The 21364-nt window shown below is 41.8% G+C and overlaps 1 protein-coding gene across 5 annotated transcripts in view; it reads right to left on the bottom strand.

The window, feature by feature from the left end:
• The window catches only part of LOC138928989 (rabankyrin-5), a 280025-nt gene that overhangs the window by 96843 nt on the left and 161818 nt on the right, over positions 1-21364 (bottom strand). For 4 of the 5 annotated variants that reach the window (XM_070287395.1, XM_070287391.1, XM_070287392.1 and 1 more), the window contains one exon: positions 3671-4410. The exons of the other annotated variant lie outside the window; for it this stretch is intronic. In XM_070287395.1, coding sequence (XP_070143496.1) covers positions 3671-4410 — 740 coding nt within the window. The remainder of the gene's footprint in view (positions 1-3670; positions 4411-21364) is intronic. 5 annotated transcript variants of the gene reach the window in all.

A 21364-nucleotide genomic window follows, 5' to 3' on the forward strand; every position in this document is an offset into this window, starting at 1 on the left:
TCGAAATACTTTAGAAGATACAGCCATTTTTGGGAAGCAAGGTCTTCGCAAAATGGGCTTTTTTCAAACTTTAAACGCGTTTATCTCGAAACCACGTTTTTCGAACTGGCGGCCATGATATCTCCAGTTCAACTGAACCGATTTTCATGAAACAAAGTGAAATCGACGCAGAATTGTCACCATTCTCGGGTGACGGAACAGATTAAAAAAAATTTTTTTTTCTATTTTTTTTATATTTTTTTTTACACTAAACTACAAAAAAAAACCCGAAATCGATATTTTTTTTTGAATGGCCGCCATTTTGTTTAAAAAAATTTTTAAAAAAATCTGTTCCGTCACCCGAAAATGACTTCTATTCTGATTATAAACCCGTTTTTATTTTTCATTTCGGACGCTCTGGAGACCCTGAATCGTGGCCGCCAGGACGACACCTTTTTTTTCCACCACCAAGTTTGAAGTCTCATTACTCTTTGAACAACCCTCGTATCGAGGCAAAAACAATTTTTTTTATTTACTTTGAACATTTTTTAATACAATAAATAAAAAAAATTTTAAATTATTCTTTGCGTTTTCAAATAAGAATTTTTTTAAAAAGGGTCCAAAAAACGGGGTTTGAATGAGAAGACCCCCTTAAGCACGGGCTATATCCGTATCCAATGGAGGACCTCTCGGATTGTCTTCCTGCCCAAAGCAGGAAAGTGCAATCAAGTATTAAAGACCGATAAGCCTCACCTCATTTCTAGTTAAATCACTGGAAAAGCTGCTGGACTTAAACATCGGGAACGATGTAGGAAGACTACTGTCGACCAACCAGCATGCCTACACGAAGGGGAAATCGGTGGAGACGGCACAACATTCTGGTGGTAGACGACCTAATCAAGAGATTCGAGAGGAAAGCACAAAAGATAACAGCTTACGCGGATGACATAAGCATAAATATCACGGAAGCTGGTCTATCGACCCTCAGCTCGATCATGGAAAAAACGATCAGGGAGATATGTGAGTGGTCGGAGAAGGTAGGACTCAATATCTATGCGGATAAGACGGACCTTATTCTCTTCACCAAGAGATACAAGGTGCCGCAATGGATCCCCCCGAAAATTAATAAAACCAGGCTGACCCCGAAAACACAAGTCAAATACCTCGGCATTGTACTTGACAGCAAGCTGACGTGGAAGGCCAATGTAGTAGAGAGGGGGAAAAAGGCCAACAAAGCGCTATATGCATCCAAGAAGATGATTAGCAGCACATGGGGCCTCTCACCCGCTCTAATACAATGGGTCTACATATTGGTGGTGCGTCCGACTCTGCTGTATAAAGTCTTAGTGTGGTGGCAAGCCATTGAGAAGAAAACGTATAAAAAGCTTATGGAAAGAACCCAGCGGCAGGCACTGCTCTGCATATCAGGGGCGCTGATCGGGATATATTCCCTAGATATCCCAGCGCAACTGACAGCAGGAAAGGCGAAACAACGTCTGGTTGCATCAGGAAACTTGGCGCTACAAGAATTCGGACACAGCTCAATTGGTCGAGACATGAGCAGAACATCTGACTACATGATACCCAGAACGTGCCCGGATGTAAACACAACAGCATTCATGGGATCTAAGGACTAGACAGTACAGTGATCAACACCAGTGATGTCAATGCATACCTGAAATCTGTCTTTTTTTTAGATTTTTCATCCGGAAATCTGTTCTTTTATTTCAATCTAATATTAATATTTTTTTCTAAAATAGTCGCTTTTGCGCTCCAATTTAAATTTAAAGTCTAGTACTCTGCCGACGAAAATCCGGTGAAACACGGGTTATAGCGGCCAAACTCAATATTACAAAAACGGTGTGAAAACAGGAAGAAAAACTTTTTGCCTCGTCGATTTTGCCGGTACTCTGAAGACGATAATGACACCTGTGAAAATGGAATGGCGTTGCCAGATCAAGGTTTTAAAGATTGAATTAGCCGACAAATTTCAGACATTAACTCATGAAAACGTAAACAAAGACTGTCGAATTGGTAGTTGCAAATTTGAAATGGAGCATTTACCAACTATTTTGGCTGTTGTACAACCGCAAAAGCACAGATATAAGATAAATGATAAGGAATTTTAGTTTTTCTAATGATTTTTCTCTAACAAAGAGCAAATTCCCCGAAGAGTGTCTATAGATTGTATAGGCATCCAAAATCTTTAAAATAAAGTAGAGGTAGGCGGTTTATATTAAATAGTAACAATTGGGGACATATTGGGGCAAGAATATACAGAAAAACACCAACAACTATTTTGGGCATGTTTGTCGCTTTGGCGCCACATTTTAAATTTCATTTTTCAATTGTTCCTCGCCAACACATTTTTCGTAGTGTTGGTCAAATTTGCACTGTTAAGAAGAAGAAATCAAAGTTGCACCGAAAAACTATCGCCCAACTATCGCCAAACAAACCGTGGTTAGATTTAAATGCGTTCTAACCGCGGTCCATTTAAGAAAATTCGGAACGGCAAACCCTTATGGGCAGTTAGTTCAACGGACGGTGAATGCGCTTTGACGGTGTGTGGGAAGATCCTTTAACAAGGCTTATTGTAAACACTGCAAATGCAGTAATAACTATTAAATTGACCAAATAAGAGCGCACATGACGGCAAACTCCATATAAAAAAAACTGTGTCTAAAAAGAAAGAACTTTTAGCCTCGTCGTTTTTGCTTGTACTCTGACGACGAAAATGATGCCTGCGAAAATTGAATGGCGTTGCCAGATCAAAATAGTAAATAATTCATTTGATTTATTTAGACACCCCTAATGGAGGGTAAGTTGAAGGAAAAAAGTGGCATTGATAGGGGCTGTCAAGGCGAAGTGAATTGGTAAAAACACATTTTGACGCCAAAAAGGTTAAATTGCATAAATTATGTTGTCATAATTATAACTTGCCTGAAAAGTATCTCCATTTAATTGGCTCTATCGCTATTTATGAGGATTGCAATGATGAAGAAGGAAAAGTAATCGAAGATGCCTTAAAACTATTATCTTAATAATAAAAATTAATATTACTGTTACGAATTTTTTTGTCCTTTTTTCTATCCTTTTTATAATATTTTCATCCTACTTTTCCTGTTTTTTTTCTCAATCTATTCTTTTTTTCGAAAAAATGTTGGCATCACTGATCAACACCTCAATATATACACCGACGGCTCCAAGATGAATGGAGGAGTAGGAGCGGGCATATACTGTGCAGACCCTGATATTAATAAATAATTAAATAATTAGAAAAAAAAATTAAAAGAAAATATATAAAAGTTTTATATTTATACATAGCATAAATAAAATGCTGAAAACACTCAAAACAGAATTTCATAACATTTTCCTATACCTATTATGTTCACAGTTTAACAGTTACAGTTTTACATTCCCAGCTTTACATTTTCTCTACTTTTACCGATCGTTCATAAGGCAGCTATATGATATAGTTGTGCAATTTTCATAAAATGTATACCAAAATTCTGAAATAATAACAAAAGATCATATCTAAGAGTAGATGAAAATACGTTGAAAAACAATGAAGTTATAATTTTTTTCTATTAATTTCCCGATCGTTTCTATGGCACCTATGTGATATAGTCGTCCGATTATATGCAAAGTTTCATTCAGATAGGTATAAAAATAATCGATAAAATAAACTTACTCCGCTATCATTTTCAATAATACACAGGAACACAACGTCTTCCCTCAGGAGCCTAACAGCAGCATGAAGTGGATATTTTGTTTTATTTTTAAGCAGTTTATACAATAAAGGTCCCGACATATGCTCAAAATCTTGCGTTGTTAAATCGTCCCAGTGTGTTGATATTAAACCAGAGCAATATTCCAAAAGTGTTGTTGCTGATACTTCGTTGGCAACACAATAAAGCCGTACACAGGATCTAACGTCAACTGATGTAACCAATGTCCGTTCACACAATCCCAAAAGATCTGGCAAGCCAAACCGATGTGAGGCTTTTAGTAGATCTAAAGCTAATCCGTCATGATGAAAATCAATGAAATCAGTATAAATCCAGCGCAATAGAGCCAAAATTACATCCTCATTTAAATCGCTCCAGTCCAACTCTTGCACCGTATCCAAGACATCAGGTCGCCATTTCTCTGACCGTGCATGAAGGACGATCTTATGAGCAGGAAAGATTTTTGACTGTGTTCGAATTTTAATATCAGAATATGTCTGACGTCCAAATAAAGATGAAACTGTTAATGACAATCGGGAGAAAAAACTGTTGAGCTCTCCCGAGCTATCTTCTTTCGATGTTGCAATAATTTCGTTGTACTTGCGTTCTAATTCCAAATAACTACGCTGTAGCTTTTGAAATTCATCTTTCAATAACATTAAATGTTGTTCCAATTTTCTAACAACAGGGTCGTCATTCTCGGCTGAAATAAAAATATGTTTAAAATTAAGTTACAATTTTTTTTTTATTGTAAACAAAAAATCGAAAGTTTACGATGAACTAAAAAATGCTAGTGTCCAAGTATTGAAAATATACCTTGAAGCATTGGCTATCCTGTTATATGCATTTATTGTGAAAATTTCTGAATTAAGGGTCCATTCTGGTTTCGATAGCTTTAAGTGTCTAGAATATCATACTAAAAGGGCAAATCAAAATACGTAATAGTTTAAAAGTTATGAGCCTCCGAACCGTCCGACTCAAAGCAGCTACAGAGCAAACATAAAACTTTAAACGCGTTTTCTCGAAAACTAAATTTTTCGAGCTGGCGACCATTGTATCTCAGTCAATTTTTAACGAATCTTAATGATTTTTAAATACGTGTAATTAACGTGTCCATTGAATTGGCTACAATTATATTGATAGCTTATACATTGGATTTTTAATCAACAAAAAAGTGAAGAAAATTTTCACAATAACGAAAAAAAAAATTTTAAGGGCCGCCATTTTGTTATTTTTTATTGAATTTTGATAAAAGTAGCCTATTCCATAACCACATTTATAGTAAACAATAACGCTTTTGAATTTTTTGTTTCTGTCGATTTTTACGTCCTGCAGGATGGTCGCCAGAGGGGTTCCTTTTTTGGGCATGGGCTTACGTTGCCCTGTTTCCTGCTTCTGGACATACTCTAAAAATTTTGAAATTTTTGCTAAATCATCTTTAAACTATGATAAATATATGTGACAAGTTTAAAATTTATGTCTTTTCCTTTGTCCACAAAAAAATTCCTGAAAAATGCCTATTTTTTGGTCCAACTAACCAGAATGGACCCTTAAATAAAATAAATTGTATTTTGTTCACAGACGTGCCTACAGACGACGTTACAAAATTTACAGACAGTTACACCGTACGGAGCAAGTGCCGATTAGCAATAAGCGGTACCGGCCATACAGACCGGAATGGAAAGCTACATCCATATTGAGCGTAAGCTTAGTCCACATAACACGTATGGTAACAAACCACAAATCAACCGTATCATCAAAAGCAACGAACAAATCCTGCTACCAGACCCAAGGACGCAGGTGGCGACGATCGCAGTGCCGACCTGCTCACCAAGCTGTACAATGTTAAGATTGGTTGGTGTAAGTGTCCAATCAAGGAGGTGGAATACCGCCCAAAATGCGTCAGATGCCTGGAGTCGGGGCACATTGTCAGTAAGTGCAATAGCACTGTTGACAGGAGCAAATCCTGTTTCAAGGGCGGGCAAGTGGGACACTTAATTGCGCGAACCCTTCACTCGGGCTAGAGCTGGCTCAATGGTCGATCTCACGTTCGAGCAACTCCAGAGGCACTTAGTGCGCGTGGAAGCTCAGCGACCATCCCGCGATATTCTTCAACCTCGATACGGACCAGGTTCACCCACCGCGCCGCCATCCACGGCCGGGTATGGGTTACAGAGCGGACTCCCTGGATACCCAGTCGTTTGCTTAGGGAATGGAGAGGTTAGAGATCTTCGGAGACGCCGAAGAGATGGCAGATGACATCATGGGGCAGCTGCAAACGGCTTGCGATGGCTGTATTCATGGCAGAAGACCCCGCAGCCGCCACCGGGAACCAGGATTTGGGTGAAACCACGCGATAGCCGCGGCTAGGAGCGACTGCGTCCACGCTAGGCGAAGTTACTAACGGACACATGGAACCTCCTCCCACATGGACAAAAGCAGGGAGTACCAGTCCTTTCGCAGAGCCCTCAAAGCCGCTATCCGGGCGAGCAAGTCCAGAACATTCCTGGAACTCTGTAAATGTTGCGTCGAGGTTAATAGTACGTGGCTAGCCAGCCTGGGGCTGGAGCTAGCCTCGCACAAGACAGAAGCGGTACTAGTGAGCAAGAGGAAGAAGGTTGAAGTCGCCAACAATCAACCAGCTTTGATTAGTTCGTCCAGAGCCATCAAATGTCTGCGGGAAATGCTGGACACCAGGCTCACCTTCCGCGAGAATCTGGTTTACGCCAGTTCCAAAAGGGCACTGTCCCGGATCATGCTCAATCACAGAGGGCCTACACAAGCGTGACAAAGGCAACCTTGCTTTACGCTGCCCCAGTGTGGGTGCACGCACTGACGAAGCCGTCGTTTAGTCGTAGAGTGAATGCCACGCATCGTCTAGCAGCTCTACGAATCAGTAGTGCACATACAACGGTGTCGGATCAGGCTGCTCTGGTTTTAGCCAGCATCCCCCCACTGGACCTGTTGGCCAGGGAGCAGGCCAGTCTATTCCAGCAGCTGCATGGAAGAGCCCTCCCACCCTCTGAGAAAAGATCAGCGCGCACCGTAGCCAAGGCGAGCATACTGGAATTCTGGCAACACTGCTAGTTTTGCTAGTGCGAGAGTCAAAAGCTTGCAAATACATATTGGTTTTTGTGCATCACACCTTTAATCGGTCCTATGGTCGTGCTGGTTAAAGCGTTGGTCGGTAATATTTATGAGTGGATCGATTCATATTTTTTATATTATTTTATTTATAACATTATTTAAAAAAGTTTTGAATCTTAAGAACTTTTATCAAACAAGAGTGTTTTTTTTCGCTATGGGCTTATAAAATCAAAACATTTAAAATATATGTAATTATATTTAATTATCAGTTTATTCGAATGTAATTTAAAACATTAATCTAATGGTTTGTCAAACATAACCTGGTAACACTAATATGGAATATAAAAGTTTCTTCTTTCTTCTAAAAAAAAAAAGCAAAAATAAAAGAAGAAAATCTTAAGTCTAACCAGGATTTGATCTCACGCACTTCAGGGTGGCAGTCGGATGCCTTAGCCACCAGACCAACAGGCAAGCAGGTCTCGGGGTGCGCAGATTCAAAGTAGAATCGAGCATTGCGGGTTCCACGGTGAAAATGCGGGTTCTACCGCTGGAACCCGCCATACGACACATTATTTTGTATGAGATGTCCGCTCTATATAGTTCTATACTCTTTGTTACTACATTTACAAGTATTGAAATTATGTTTCTTATTTCTCTAAACAAAGACTCCTTCATAAATTCACACAAAAAAATTATTGAAATAGTTTACCGTTCACGTTGTACTGTTACGAATCAGAAATAAGCTAGTAATATAATATAAAACATACAAGTATGTATGTACCAGAGAGCGGCAGCAAACCACCGGATCAACCGGACCACCGGATAAACACCGAGTATTTTTGACACCCGAGTTATTTTTCTCGTATATTTGTGCACACAAGCCTAGTTCGTCTGCGAATCGTATTTTAATTCGGTGTGTGTGTTGAAGGTGAGCGAGAAATGCTCTAAAGAGAAGTGAGAAAGGTTTCATTAAGACGTGTGACGGGCAATACAACTATTTCACTATGTTAAATCTACGTATACAAAAAAATACACCTCTCGGCAGTGCACTGATCAAAAACTTAATTAAAAAAAAAACACGACATCTTATGATATAAAAATTACTCAGTTTTATAATAAATACCTTCATTTCTATACCCTTGCAGGGTATTATAATTTCAGTCAGAAGTTTGCAACGCAGTGAAGGAGACGTTTCCGACCCTATAAAGTATATATATTCTTGATCAGCATCAACAGCCGAGTCGATCTAGCCATGTCCGTCTGTCCGTCCGTCTGTCCCTCCGTCTGTCCGTCTGTCCGTTTCTACGCAAACTAGTCCCTCAGTTTTAAAGCTATCTGAATGAAACTTTGCATATAGTCTTCACTGCTATATATGTCGGAACGGGCCGGATCGGACGACTATATCATATAGCTGCCATACAAATGTTCGATAAATTTATAGAAAAAAAATTTTAACTTGGCTGTTTTTCAATATTATTCCATCATTTTTGAGATATTGGCTACAATTATATTGATAGCTTATACATTGGATTTTTAATCAACAAAAAAGTGAAGAAAATTTTCACAATAACGAAAAAAAAAATTTTAAGGGCCGCCATTTTGTTATTTTTTATTGAATTTTGATAAAAGTAGCCTATTCCATAACCACATTTATAGTAAACAATAACGCTTTTGAATTTTTTGTTTCTGTCGATTTTTACGTCCTGCAGGATGGTCGCCAGAGGGGTTCCTTTTTTGGGCATGGGCTTACGTTGCCCTGTTTCCTGCTTCTGGACATACTCTAAAAATTTTGAAATTTTTGCTAAATCATCTTTAAACTATGATAAATATATGTGACAAGTTTAAAATTTATGTCTTTTCCTTTGTCCACAAAAAAATTCCTGAAAAATGCCTATTTTTTGGTCCAACTAACCAGAATGGACCCTTAAATAAAATAAATTGTATTTTGTTCACAGACGTGCCTACAGACGACGTTACAAAATTTACAGACAGTTACACCGTACGGAGCAAGTGCCGATTAGCAATAAGCGGTACCGGCCATACAGACCGGAATGGAAAGCTACATCCATATTGAGCGTAAGCTTAGTCCACATAACACGTATGGTAACAAACCACAAATCAACCGTATCATCAAAAGCAACGAACAAATCCTGCTACCAGACCCAAGGACGCAGGTGGCGACGATCGCAGTGCCGACCTGCTCACCAAGCTGTACAATGTTAAGATTGGTTGGTGTAAGTGTCCAATCAAGGAGGTGGAATACCGCCCAAAATGCGTCAGATGCCTGGAGTCGGGGCACATTGTCAGTAAGTGCAATAGCACTGTTGACAGGAGCAAATCCTGTTTCAAGGGCGGGCAAGTGGGACACTTAATTGCGCGAACCCTTCACTCGGACTAGAGCTGGCTCAATGGTCGATCTCACGTTCGAGCAACTCCAGAGGCACTTAGTGCGCGTGGAAGCTCAGCGACCATCCCGCGATATTCTTCAACCTCGATACGGACCAGGTTCACCCACCGCGCCGCCATCCACGGCCGGGTATGGGTTACAGAGCGGACTCCCTGGATACCCAGTCGTTTGCTTAGGGAATGGAGAGGTTAGAGATCTTCGGAGACGCCGAAGAGATGGCAGATGACATCATGGGGCAGCTGCAAACGGCTTGCGATGGCTGTATTCATGGCAGAAGACCCCGCAGCCGCCACCGGGAACCAGGATTTGGGTGAAACCACGCGATAGCCGCGGCTAGGAGCGACTGCGTCCACGCTAGGCGAAGTTACTAACGGACACATGGAACCTCCTCCCACCTGGACAAAAGCAGGGAGTACCAGTCCTTTCGCAGAGCCCTCAAAGCCGCTATCCGGGCGAGCAAGTCCAGAACATTCCTGGAACTCTGTAAATGTTGCGTCGAGGTTAATAGTACGTGGCTAGCCAGCCTGGGGCTGGAGCTAGCCTCGCAGAAGACAGAAGCGGTACTAGTGAGCAAGAGGAAGAAGGTTGAAGTCGCCAACAATCAACCAGCTTTGATTAGTTCGTCCAGAGCCATCAAATGTCTGCGGGAAATGCTGGACACCAGGCTCACCTTCCGCGAGAATCTGGTTTACGCCAGTTCCAAAAGGGCACTGTCCCGGATCATGCTCAATCACAGAGGGCCTACACAAGCGTGACAAAGGCAACCTTGCTTTACGCTGCCCCAGTGTGGGTGCACGCACTGACGAAGCCGTCGTTTAGTCGTAGAGTGAATGCCACGCATCGTCTAGCAGCTCTACGAATCAGTAGTGCACATACAACGGTGTCGGATCAGGCTGCTCTGGTTTTAGCCAGCATCCCCCCACTGGACCTGTTGGCCAGGGAGCAGGCCAGTCTATTCCAGCAGCTGCATGGAAGAGCCCTCCCACCCTCTGAGAAAAGATCAGCGCGCACCGTAGCCAAGGCGAGCATACTGGAATTCTGGCAACACTGCTAGTTTTGCTAGTGCGAGAGTCAAAAGCTTGCAAATACATATTGGTTTTTGTGCATCACACCTTTAATCGGTCCTATGGTCGTGCTGGTTAAAGCGTTGGTCGGTAATATTTATGAGTGGATCGATTCATATTTTTTATATTATTTTATTTATAACATTATTTAAAAAAGTTTTGAATCTTAAGAACTTTTATCAAACAAGAGTGTTTTTTTTCGCTATGGGCTTATAAAATCAAAACATTTAAAATATATGTAATTATATTTAATTATCAGTTTATTCGAATGTAATTTAAAACATTAATCTAATGGTTTGTCAAACATAACCTGGTAACACTAATATGGAATATAAAAGTTTCTTCTTTCTTCTAAAAAAAAAAAGCAAAAATAAAAGAAGAAAATCTTAAGTCTAACCAGGATTTGATCTCACGCACTTCAGGGTGGCAGTCGGATGCCTTAGCCACCAGACCAACCGGCAAGCAGGTCTCGGGGTGCGCAGATTCAAAGTAGAATCGAGCATTGCGGGTTCCACGGTGAAAATGCGGGTTCTACCGCTGGAACCCGCCATACGACACATTATTTTGTATGAGATGTCCGCTCTATATAGTTCTATACTCTTTGTTACTACATTTACAAGTATTGAAATTATGTTTCTTATTTCTCTAAACAAAGACTCCTTCATAAATTCACACAAAAAATTATTGAAATAGTTTACCGTTCACGTTGTACTGTTACGAATCAGAAATAAGCTAGTAATATAATATAAAACATACAAGTATGTATGTACCAGAGAGCGGCAGCAAACCACCGGATCAACCGGACCACCGGATAAACACCGAGTATTTTTGACACCCGAGTTATTTTTCTCGTATATTTGTGCACACAAGCCTAGTTCGTCTGCGAATCGTATTTTAATTCGGTGTGTGTGTTGAAGGTGAGCGAGAAATGCTCTAAAGAGAAGTGAGAAAGGTTTCATTAAGACGTGTGACGGGCAATACAACTATTTCACTATGTTAAATCTACGTATACAAAAAAATACACCTCTCGGCAGTGCACTGATCAAAAACTTAATTAAAAAAAAAACACGACATCTTATGATATAAAAATTACTCAGTTTTATAATAAATACCTTTATTTTTATACCCTTGCAGGGTATTATAATTTCAGTCAGAAGTTTGCAACGCAGTGAAGGAGACGTTTCCGACCCTATAAAGTATATATATTCTTGATCAGCATCAACAGCCGAGTCGATCTAGCCATGTCCGTCTGTCCGTCCGTCTGTCCCTCCGTCTGTCCGTCTGTCCGTTTCTACGCAAACTAGTCCCTCAGTTTTAAAGCTATCTGAATGAAACTTTGCATATAGTCTTCACTGCTATATATGTCGGAACGGGCCGGATCGGACGACTATATCATATAGCTGCCATACAAATGTTCGATAAATTTATAGAAAAAAAATTTTAACTTGGCTGTTTTTCAATATTATTCCATCATTTTTGAGATATAGCCTTTTTATATTATTCCAGAATTTTGGTAAAAATTTTATGAAAATCGGACCACTATATCTTATAGCTGCCATAGGAACGATCGGGAAATTAATCAAAAAAATTATAACTTCGTTGTTTTTCAACGTATTTTAATCTACTTTGACACATGAGCTTCTGGTATTATTTCAAAATTTTGGTAAAAATTTTATGAAAATCGGACGACTATATCTTATAGCTGCCATAGGAACGATACGGAAAGTAATAGAAAAAATTATAACTTCTTTGTTTTTCAACGTATTTTCATCTACTCTGAGATATGAGTTTTACTTATTATTATAGAATTTTGGTATACATTTTATGAAAGTCGGACAATTATATCATATAGCAGCCATAGAAGCGATCCGCAGATGTAAAGAAATTGTAAAGCTGGGAATGTATAACTGTAACTGTCAAACTGTAAACATAATAAGTATAGGTAAAGTGGTATGTAACTCAGTTTAGTGTCTGTTTTCGGCATTATAATTTATGACATAAATATGAAAACCAATCTTCAAGGGTATACAAACTTCGGCGTGCCGAAGTTAGCTTCCTTTCTTGTCAAAATTAATATTATTTGATTAAGATTGGACGCGATTTAATATAGAAAAACAACTTGTTTGTGCAGGCTAATTTTGAAGCTTCGTAAACTGCTACGACTACGTGTTTTCTTTGTCTGTCTTCTCTGTCTGTAGCGCGTATCAAAGGGATAGAACAAAAATAATTTTACAGTTCGATTTATTGCTCTGTTAAGAACTACATTTAACATAAAAAGTGACCAATTTCAGAATTTCGATTTTTTATCTTTGGTCTATGGAATCAACCACTGTGCAGTGGAGTGGTTGTTTTACCTACTTTCCAAGATGAGTGGCGGTGCGCGGCAATCGTTTCAAACGCCCCTCTGACCAACGAGGTTTTCCTCTCAGCATGAAGAAGCCTTTCCGACCGCTTTGAAAAAGGCGGTTGTTAGTCAACAGTCAATTGAAGATCCTTTTTAACAGGCTGTTCCTTAAGAATCTAGAGTCGCTCTAAGAGAGCTGCAAGGCACCATTCAAAGTTGATTGACCGCCTTAGAAATGTCCTCCATTGAAGTCGAGGCGTGGGACTGCCTTCTTGTGTACATGGTCTCCTCGGAGCTTCCCAAAATTACACTTTCCTTGTGGAAGCAATCGATACGCAATAAGGCCGAAATTCCAACCTTGCATGAGTTGGACGCATTTCTGACCGAGCGCCATCGCACTTTGGAGGCCATCGACGATGTCAGGCCTAGCGGCTGTGGGCATTTTCTAACCCACCGATGCGTAGGCTCGATTCGTATGAAGCCAGGGTGGCTCTAACTCCGAGAAGGTGTAATTTTTGTTCCAGAGAAGACCACCCTATCCGTATATGTCCGCTTTTTCTGGAAATGGATATCAATGAGCGGACAAACTTCATCCAAAGAAAGCAACTCTGCTTAAATTGTTTTTCGCGAGGGCACCAGCAACGGGACTGTACTAGTGCCCATTCCTGCTTTACGTGCCACAGCCGGCATCATACTCTGCTGCACCGCGACAATCCTACTACTAACGTTCCAAGACCCTCCTCTCCATATAGTCCACGACCCGCACCCATTGCGAGAAGCGCTGCAGCCTCTGACGACCACTCAAATGTGCAAGTCTGTTTTGAGTTAGGATCCATCTGCCATCTTGGCCGCAACTTCCAAGCGCGAGCCCTAATCGATTCAGGTTCTGAAGCAACCTTTATTACTGAGAGGCTTTTCAATATCGTAATACTTCCATCCCAGCCAGCTCAGACCCAAGTTTCCGGTCTCAATGGGACAGTTGCCGCTCAAGCCACAAGGCTCTGCAATTTTTCAATGCGCGCTCCCTCCAGACCCGGGCTGCAGTTACAAACGACAGCTTATGTTCTTCCTCAACTCGCTGGAAAACTCCCCTCATATCCAGTTCCGAGAGATTTCCTAAAGGAGCTTCCTGATCTCCCCTTATCGGATCCAGCGATCTTCGAGAGTTCGGAAATCGACGTCCTAATAGGAGCTGAAATACTTCCGTCTGTGCTCTTGGGCGGTTCCAAGAATAACATTTTCGTCTCTCTCTTTGCGCAAGAGACGATCTTCGGATGGGTCCTCACAGGCCCAGTGTCTACAACAGTTACGGGCGGCGTGTCTGTCTTCTCGACACGAATTTCCGTTTCGTCAATCGGTTCACCGAAAAAATTCCTGGCCACTAGCAGTGCTGCTGGCCTAGAGAGCAGACGTCCCCGAGGTACGCCGTCCTACTGTTGCCGAGTCTGCAGCGGAATCCACCCGCTCCGGAAATGCCAACAGTTCTTCAAACTCAGCGCTGATAAGAGGCTCCGTGCGGTTCTCGACAACCGCTATTGTTCAAACTGTTTGGCCCACGAACATTCCGAGGCAACCTGCCGCAGCGGTGACCGATGTAAGACGTGCAATCAGCACCACCACACTCTCCTGCATCCGCATGGCGGTCCAGAGCATCCACTCCGCTCGCAGCATCGGTCACCCCCATACTTCTAGTTTGCATTTACGTGACCATTACTCATCTCCATGTCATCCTTTTTCCAGATCACTTACGAGGACTTCACTTCCACACACCGCGATCGCTCTGGAAAGCAGATGTACTCGAGGTTCTTAGTCCTACCGTTGCCGAGTCAGCCAAAGTTCATCCGCTACGGAAAGGTCGACGTCTTCTAGCGCTCAATGCCGATCAGCTTCGATGCGTCCTGTTCACGGCATCCGACGCCTCCTAATCATCGTTCAGCAAGCTCCTTACGGCAATCATCCGCCTCTCCATGGCAAACATCCGCCTCTCCATGGCAGTCATGCGCCTCTCCATGGCACTCGTCCGTCGCCCTACTCGTCACTTCAGCACCAACGATCTACGCTGCGCTCTAAGGTCCCTCCATACTATCGTCCGGTACGGGTTTATTGCAACCCGAGTGATTGCAAGGGGGGGGGGGGGAGAATGTTCACGCCAGGAGGCCCTTGTTCCCCCTCTGCCCACCGAGCGTCCAAAAGCTCAAGCGCTCCCAGCTTAGCAACGCTCGCTCGCTTTCCGTTCCTCGGTATTCCCGATCGCACGCACCCGTGTTCCCGATCGTCGCTCGCTGCTGGGCGAGCTTAGAGACGGCTGCTCTGGTTCTCCCGCTCTCGCGCTGTTAAGCTGGGTTTCTCGGTACTCAAACGCTCCAGCCGAAGTCATTTCGACCCCTGCGTTTTCTTCTTCGTGGGATAAATTTTGTACTGATCCTTTTGCGGAGGATTTCCGGGCCACCCCCCTCCTGAACACATTTGTACCCTTCAGTACCAGAATTCCTTTTCCCGGGGTTTCCTCGTGGCATGTTCGAATACCAAAAACCAATCGCATGGGCCTCTTTCAGGAAAATCCAAAACAAAAAGCTGAGTGTCTCGCGGACTTCATATTTCGAAAACAACGAGTTGCCTTCGGAACTGCGGTTGCGAGAGTTCGCAAATTAGAGGGATGGAGATGGAGGGAAGAATCGGTGCCAAAAACAGTGTATTGCATCGACGCACAGTAGCGCCTCTCGAACAATTAGTGTTGCAAAAATCGAAAAAGTCATGTTCGCAAAAACGATTTTAATCTTTAACTTTTCTTTTTTTTCACATCCCAAGGATTCAGAATCTGCAATAAAATCTATTTTAATATTTTTTTTGTAAAAGATATGAGCATTCAAAGTTGAATTTTTTTTCGTTTTTTGCATCATACCAAAAAAATGGGTAAATTGGTCGACTTTCAGGTAATATTACACAAAAACCATATAACCAATGATCATGGTTTTTATTTTAAATGATAGATACATTCATAAACTATTAAAGAACACAAAAATACGGCACTTTGGTTTGGGCTTGTACAGTTAAATCGCTACCTGCCAGGTGTCCATTTTTTCACCTTTTTCTGCCTAAATTAGTCTATAACTTCTGAAGCCGATGAAAGCCACCGACTACACTATGTCGGATCTTTCCTGGACCAGAATTAACATCAGCTGCGTCTGCGAAAATGCAACGACATAAACCACAACTACTCAGGGTTAAATATACCAAAATACCGACACAATTTCGTACATTCCAAGAAATATACTAACTGTAGCGCGTGGCGGTTACACTTTGAATTAAAAAAACAACTTTTTTTCAGTTTTCAAATTATTAAATTTAAATTATTCGATTACCTTATTTGGTTCAAAAGATATGATTTTTGCAACGCTAAATGAAAATAGTCGCACAGTAGCGCCTTTTCACCAAATAAGATAATCGAATAATTTAAACGGCAATGGACAGGTAATTGTTGTAAAATTTATATATGTACTGCATAATGTGCTACGCTCATGAATTCCCCTTTTTTTTGGTACCCTACAAAGTGAAAAAAAAATCCTTTTTTCTTATGAAAACGATTTTTTAAAAACAAAAGTTTCATAATTTTTTAGTTTTATTTTTGTTTATTTGATAAAATAAAAATATTTTAAACACTAAAAATAAAAAATTTTTATAGTTACAATAAATACATACATATATACATATAAGAGAGAGGGAAAATACCGAAATGGAAAAAGCGTCGATAACCAAAGAGCAGTGCCTAGCCAACGCGGAACCGAAAGCTTCTACATTAAATGCTAAGTACTGCTGATGAGTAACAAAGTTGATTAAATTGATTACTTTGCTTGCAGGCATCGGTTGCAGAAAGTTGCGTCTGTTAAATGCAGACAACATACTGCTAGCTTGGAGCTGTGCTCATCACAAGCACAAGTACATACATACATATGTATATGTATTGTATGTATGTACATAATGAGACTTCTTTGTGTTTTTATTACTAATAGACTAAGCATATCTGCCCATAATCACTTGATTCTATCTCTTTGTGACTTTACATGGTGTAGAGATACATTAAACAGGTCAGATTATGCAGCGAACAGGTTGAATAGGTCCTCATGTGCAGTTGCTAAACTTTTTAGTAGATTCTGGTATACTTTACACTGAGTTGTTTTTGTTTTTTTCTTCGCATTTACGCAGACTAAGTTGAAAGCTTATTCTGGTTCAGGAAAGATCCAGGATCAAATTGGATCATCAACGAGTGCAGACGTGCTACGCAGTGTTTATTCTCGAACTGTTTTTCATGGTGAAAAAGTAAATTCTGAACTCTAAACTACGTACTGACAGTTAGGCCAAGCCCTACAAGTACGTATGACATTCGGACACTAGTGCGTGAGACGTGTTTTTGAGCTGCAAAGTTCATTTTTATGGTGCAAATGATGAGCGGCGATCAAAAGATTGAGCGTAGAAGCTCTGTAAACCAAAGAAACGGTTGTTTCACGTATTTCTCAACTCGCGATATCTAAGCAGAAAAAACGTCTACCAAGCCCAACCCGGCTCTACTGACCGCCGATGAGCTGCAAAGTTCATCTAAATGGCGTCACACGTAACAAGCTCAAAAACATGAGCGACGATCATAAGAATGAGCGTAGCTCTTTAAACCAAATAAACGGTTGTTACTCGTATTTCTCAACTCAGAAAAAAAGTCTACGAGGACCGACCCGGCTCTACTAACCGCCGATAGCAAGAGAACGCGCTCTTGCTCACCTGCCCTACTCAATGCCAAATCCCACCACCACCGGCTTCGATGGAAGACGCACCAACAACAAGAAAAATCAACGACCAATATTGCGAAATCGGTGCCAACGGCCGCAGCGCCAAATCCAATGGTAACAACAACCGTGAGCTCCGATAAGCAACAAGCGGTTCCGGCTATAAGCGTAAGCTCAGCCCACATAACACGGTTGGTAACAAACCTAAGATCAACCGTGTCACCAAAAGCTGCGATCAACAAACTCCAAAAGATTTTCCCCGCTAGCACCTGATGAGAATAACCAAGCATAGCCGGAGCAGGAGACTCAAAAACAGGCAATAGGTGGGGACATATTTATATTAGCGTAAAAAGTTCAAATGCCCTGGCCAACAAAATTGTTGCGCTGATCGGGGACGAAATCTTTCATGTTGTTCCGCTTATTAAAGGGAACATTTGCGAAACCAAAGTGCAAAACAAATCAGAAAAACACTTCCGGGCTGTGTTTAACTACCTGGAAGAATCAAAAAAGAACTTTTACACCTACCAACTAAAAAGCAGCAAGGGACTGCAAGTAGTGCTGAAAGAAATTGAACCAGACGTCGCCCCCTCTGAGATACTAGAAGCCCTGAAAGACAAGGGTTTCTTTGCAAAGAATGTTAGCAACATTATCAACAAAAACAAAAAGCCGCAACCACTTTTCAAAGTCGAGCTTGAGCCAGATAGTAAAACTCTAAAAAGAATGAAGTTCACCCGATCTACAAGTTGCAGTTCCTACTGCATCGAAGAATCACCGTGGAAGAACCGCACAAACGCAACGGTCATGTGCAATGCACAAATTGCCAGGAGTATGGACATACAAGGAAATACTGCACCCTTCGGTCAGTCTGCGTAGTCTGTGGAACTTTCACAATTCCACACACTGCCCTGCGAACAAAGAAGACCCGAATACGAAAAAATGTGGAAACTGTTGAGGAAGCCATACAGCTAACTACAGAGGCTGCGTGGTCTACAAGGAGCTGAATAGTCGCATACGACGAGCGACAGCTACACGCCAACAAAATACACAAAATGTGTATTATAATTCAAAAACTACTCCAGAAGTATTTTTTGCCAAAGCAGCCATATCCTCTTTTGGTCCGCTAAATGCCCCTACGGGCATATCCTACGCCGAAGCTCAGCAGGCCCCAGGGCTGCCACAAAACAACCTGGAATCCATGATGGTGACCATGCAACAAAGTATGATGGAACTTATGTCATTTATGAAAACGACCAGGCAAACGCTTGTCCCGAATCAGAATATGGTGATACAGTTGCTTGTAGCACAACAGTCGAAATAATCAATGTCCAATCTACGTATATCCACGTGGAATGCCAACGGCGTCTCACGGCATAAACTTGAACTAACACAATTTCTAAACGAAAACCACATCGACGCCATGCTACTGGTTGAAACGCACCTCACAAGCAGATACAACTTTCATATAAGAGGTTATACCTTCCATCGCACAGATCATCCAGAAGGACCGGCATCCTTATCAAGGAACGCATCAAGCACCATTTTTAACAAAGGTTTGCAACAAATTACTTGCAAGCTACGTCCATTAAAGTGCACTCAGGTAACGGCAACCTTTGCATTGCTGCTGTCTACTGCCCACCTCTCTTTACAATCTCTGAAGGCCAATTCATGGACTTTTACAACTCTCTTGGAGATCGTTTCATAGCTGCAGGAGATTACAACGCCAAGCACGCGCATTGGGGATCCCGCGTCATGACCCCCAAGGGAAGACAACTGTATAACGCTCTCATCAATGTGAGAAATAAACTGGACTACGTTTCCTCTGGTAGCCCCACATATCGGCCAGCAGACCTCAGAAATATACCTGATCTAATTGACTTCGCGGTGACAAAAAATATCCCACGCAATTTAATAAACGCCAAGGCCCTTCCGGACCTTTCTTCAGATCACTCGCCGCTGTATATAACCCTCCTTCAAAGTCCAGAAACTACGGATCGCCTGACGTACAAAAAGTATGTGAGTTCCCACATTGAGCTGCCCCGCAGCTCAATAATGAAGCCGAAATCGACTCCTCCACCTCCGCTCTGGAAGAGGTACTTGTGACTGCAGCCAGGATCTCAACACCACAACAGACGGATATGCCAAAAATCAAATTCAAAACGAACCAGCAGATTGAACAGCTCATCCAAGAAAAGAGGCGTTTGCGACGGGCGTGGCAAACCAATAGATCGCCATGCTCAAAGCAACGTCTAAATGAAGCCTCACGCAAACTAAGCCGGGCCCTGATGCAAGATGCCGAAAATGCACAATTAAGATATATTGAGAAACTCTCGCCAACCAGTACAAAGCATACCTTATGGAGCTCCCAAATTTAAGCTCACTGCCTGAAACCGTCACCCCGATAAGAAAGTCATCTGGTTTCTGGGCCCGCAGCAAAAAAAAAAGACAGAGCCGAAACTTTTGCCTCACATCTCCAGAGCGTTTTCCAGCCCAACCCTGCTGCAAATCCATTTGAACTAGCGCAAATCCAAACTGAAATGGAATCTACTCCAGCATCATTTCGTCCGAACGAGATCACGAAGGTCATCAGGGAACCGAAGCCGAAAAAGGCTCCCGGCGCTGATCTAATAACTCAAAAAATTATAATTAAGGTCATTTGTAAAATCTTCAATGGGATCATAAGTCTCGGCCATTAGCCAACAAAGTGGAAAAAAAACTATAATTATAATGATACCGAAACCCGGAAAGGACCACACGATTCCATCATCTTACCGACCAATAAGTATACTATAATGCATGTCCAAGTTATTTGAAAAATGCCTACTAAAGTCTGGGAGCTCGCAACATCATCCCAGCTCATCAATTTGGCTTAAGAGAATAGCATGGAACTATCTAGCAAGTTAACAGAATAACATCAAAAATTCGCAGTCTTCGGCCTCATGCACAAAATTAAAACACTTTTGCCGGTATACACGCACAAATTACTTAAGTCGTATCTCTACAACAGAATCTTCGCAGTGAGATGCAACGAAACCACATCCGGCACATATTCAATCGAAGCTGGAGTTCCACAAGGAAGCGCACTTGGAGGTACCCTATTTGTCCTATACACAGCGGATATCCCCACAAGCGACCAGCTAACATTATCCACTTTCTCTGACGACACTGCGATCCTCAGCCGTTCCAGATGCCCGTTCCAACAACAAACAAAAGTGTAAGCACATAACGCTGTACCTGAACAGCACGCAGATCCCCGAAGTCAACGTGGTAACGTACCTGGGCGTCCACCTGGAAAGACGCCTAAGATGGCGAAAACATATTGAATGCAAGAAACTACATCTAAAACTAAAAGCCAGCAGCCTCCACTGGCTCATAAACTCCCGATCGCCCCTGGGCCTGGACTACAAGGTCCTGCTCTACAACTCTACAGTAAAGCCAATATGGACGTATGGCTCCCACCTTTGGGGGAACGCGTGCAGCACCAATCTAGACATCATACAGCGCACCCAATCAAAAATCCTGAGACCTCCCACTGGAGCACCATGGTATATTCGCAGTGAAAACATCCACAAGGATTTCGGAATTCCTGCAGTTAAGAACGAAATAGAAAAAAAACGTCCTACAAGGAAAAACTCTCTGCCCATTCAAACCCTCAAGCAAGGGACTTGATACGGGTTTTCAGAAGAAGCCGTCTAATACGTAACGACCTTCCAACCCAGGCATAATTAGTCAGGGCCATTTACTTTGTACCAGTTTACATGACTGCTAGTTAGGTAGTATTGTAAGATTTGATACACTTATTGTTAGTCTCATAAATGAGAAGATTCAATAAATAAAAAAAAAGCCTAAAAAACAAAAAAAAAAAAAAAGGAAAGATCCACATAACTTATATACAGTGTAGTCGGTGGCTTTCATCGGCTTCTGTTTTTAAAGACTACTTTAGGCAGAAAAAGGTGATAAAAATGGACACCTGTCAGCTAGCG

This window comes from Drosophila kikkawai, chromosome 3R (genome assembly GCF_030179895.1).
Source record: "Drosophila kikkawai strain 14028-0561.14 chromosome 3R, DkikHiC1v2, whole genome shotgun sequence".
In the NCBI taxonomy this organism is placed as follows: Eukaryota; Metazoa; Arthropoda; class Insecta; order Diptera; family Drosophilidae; genus Drosophila; species Drosophila kikkawai.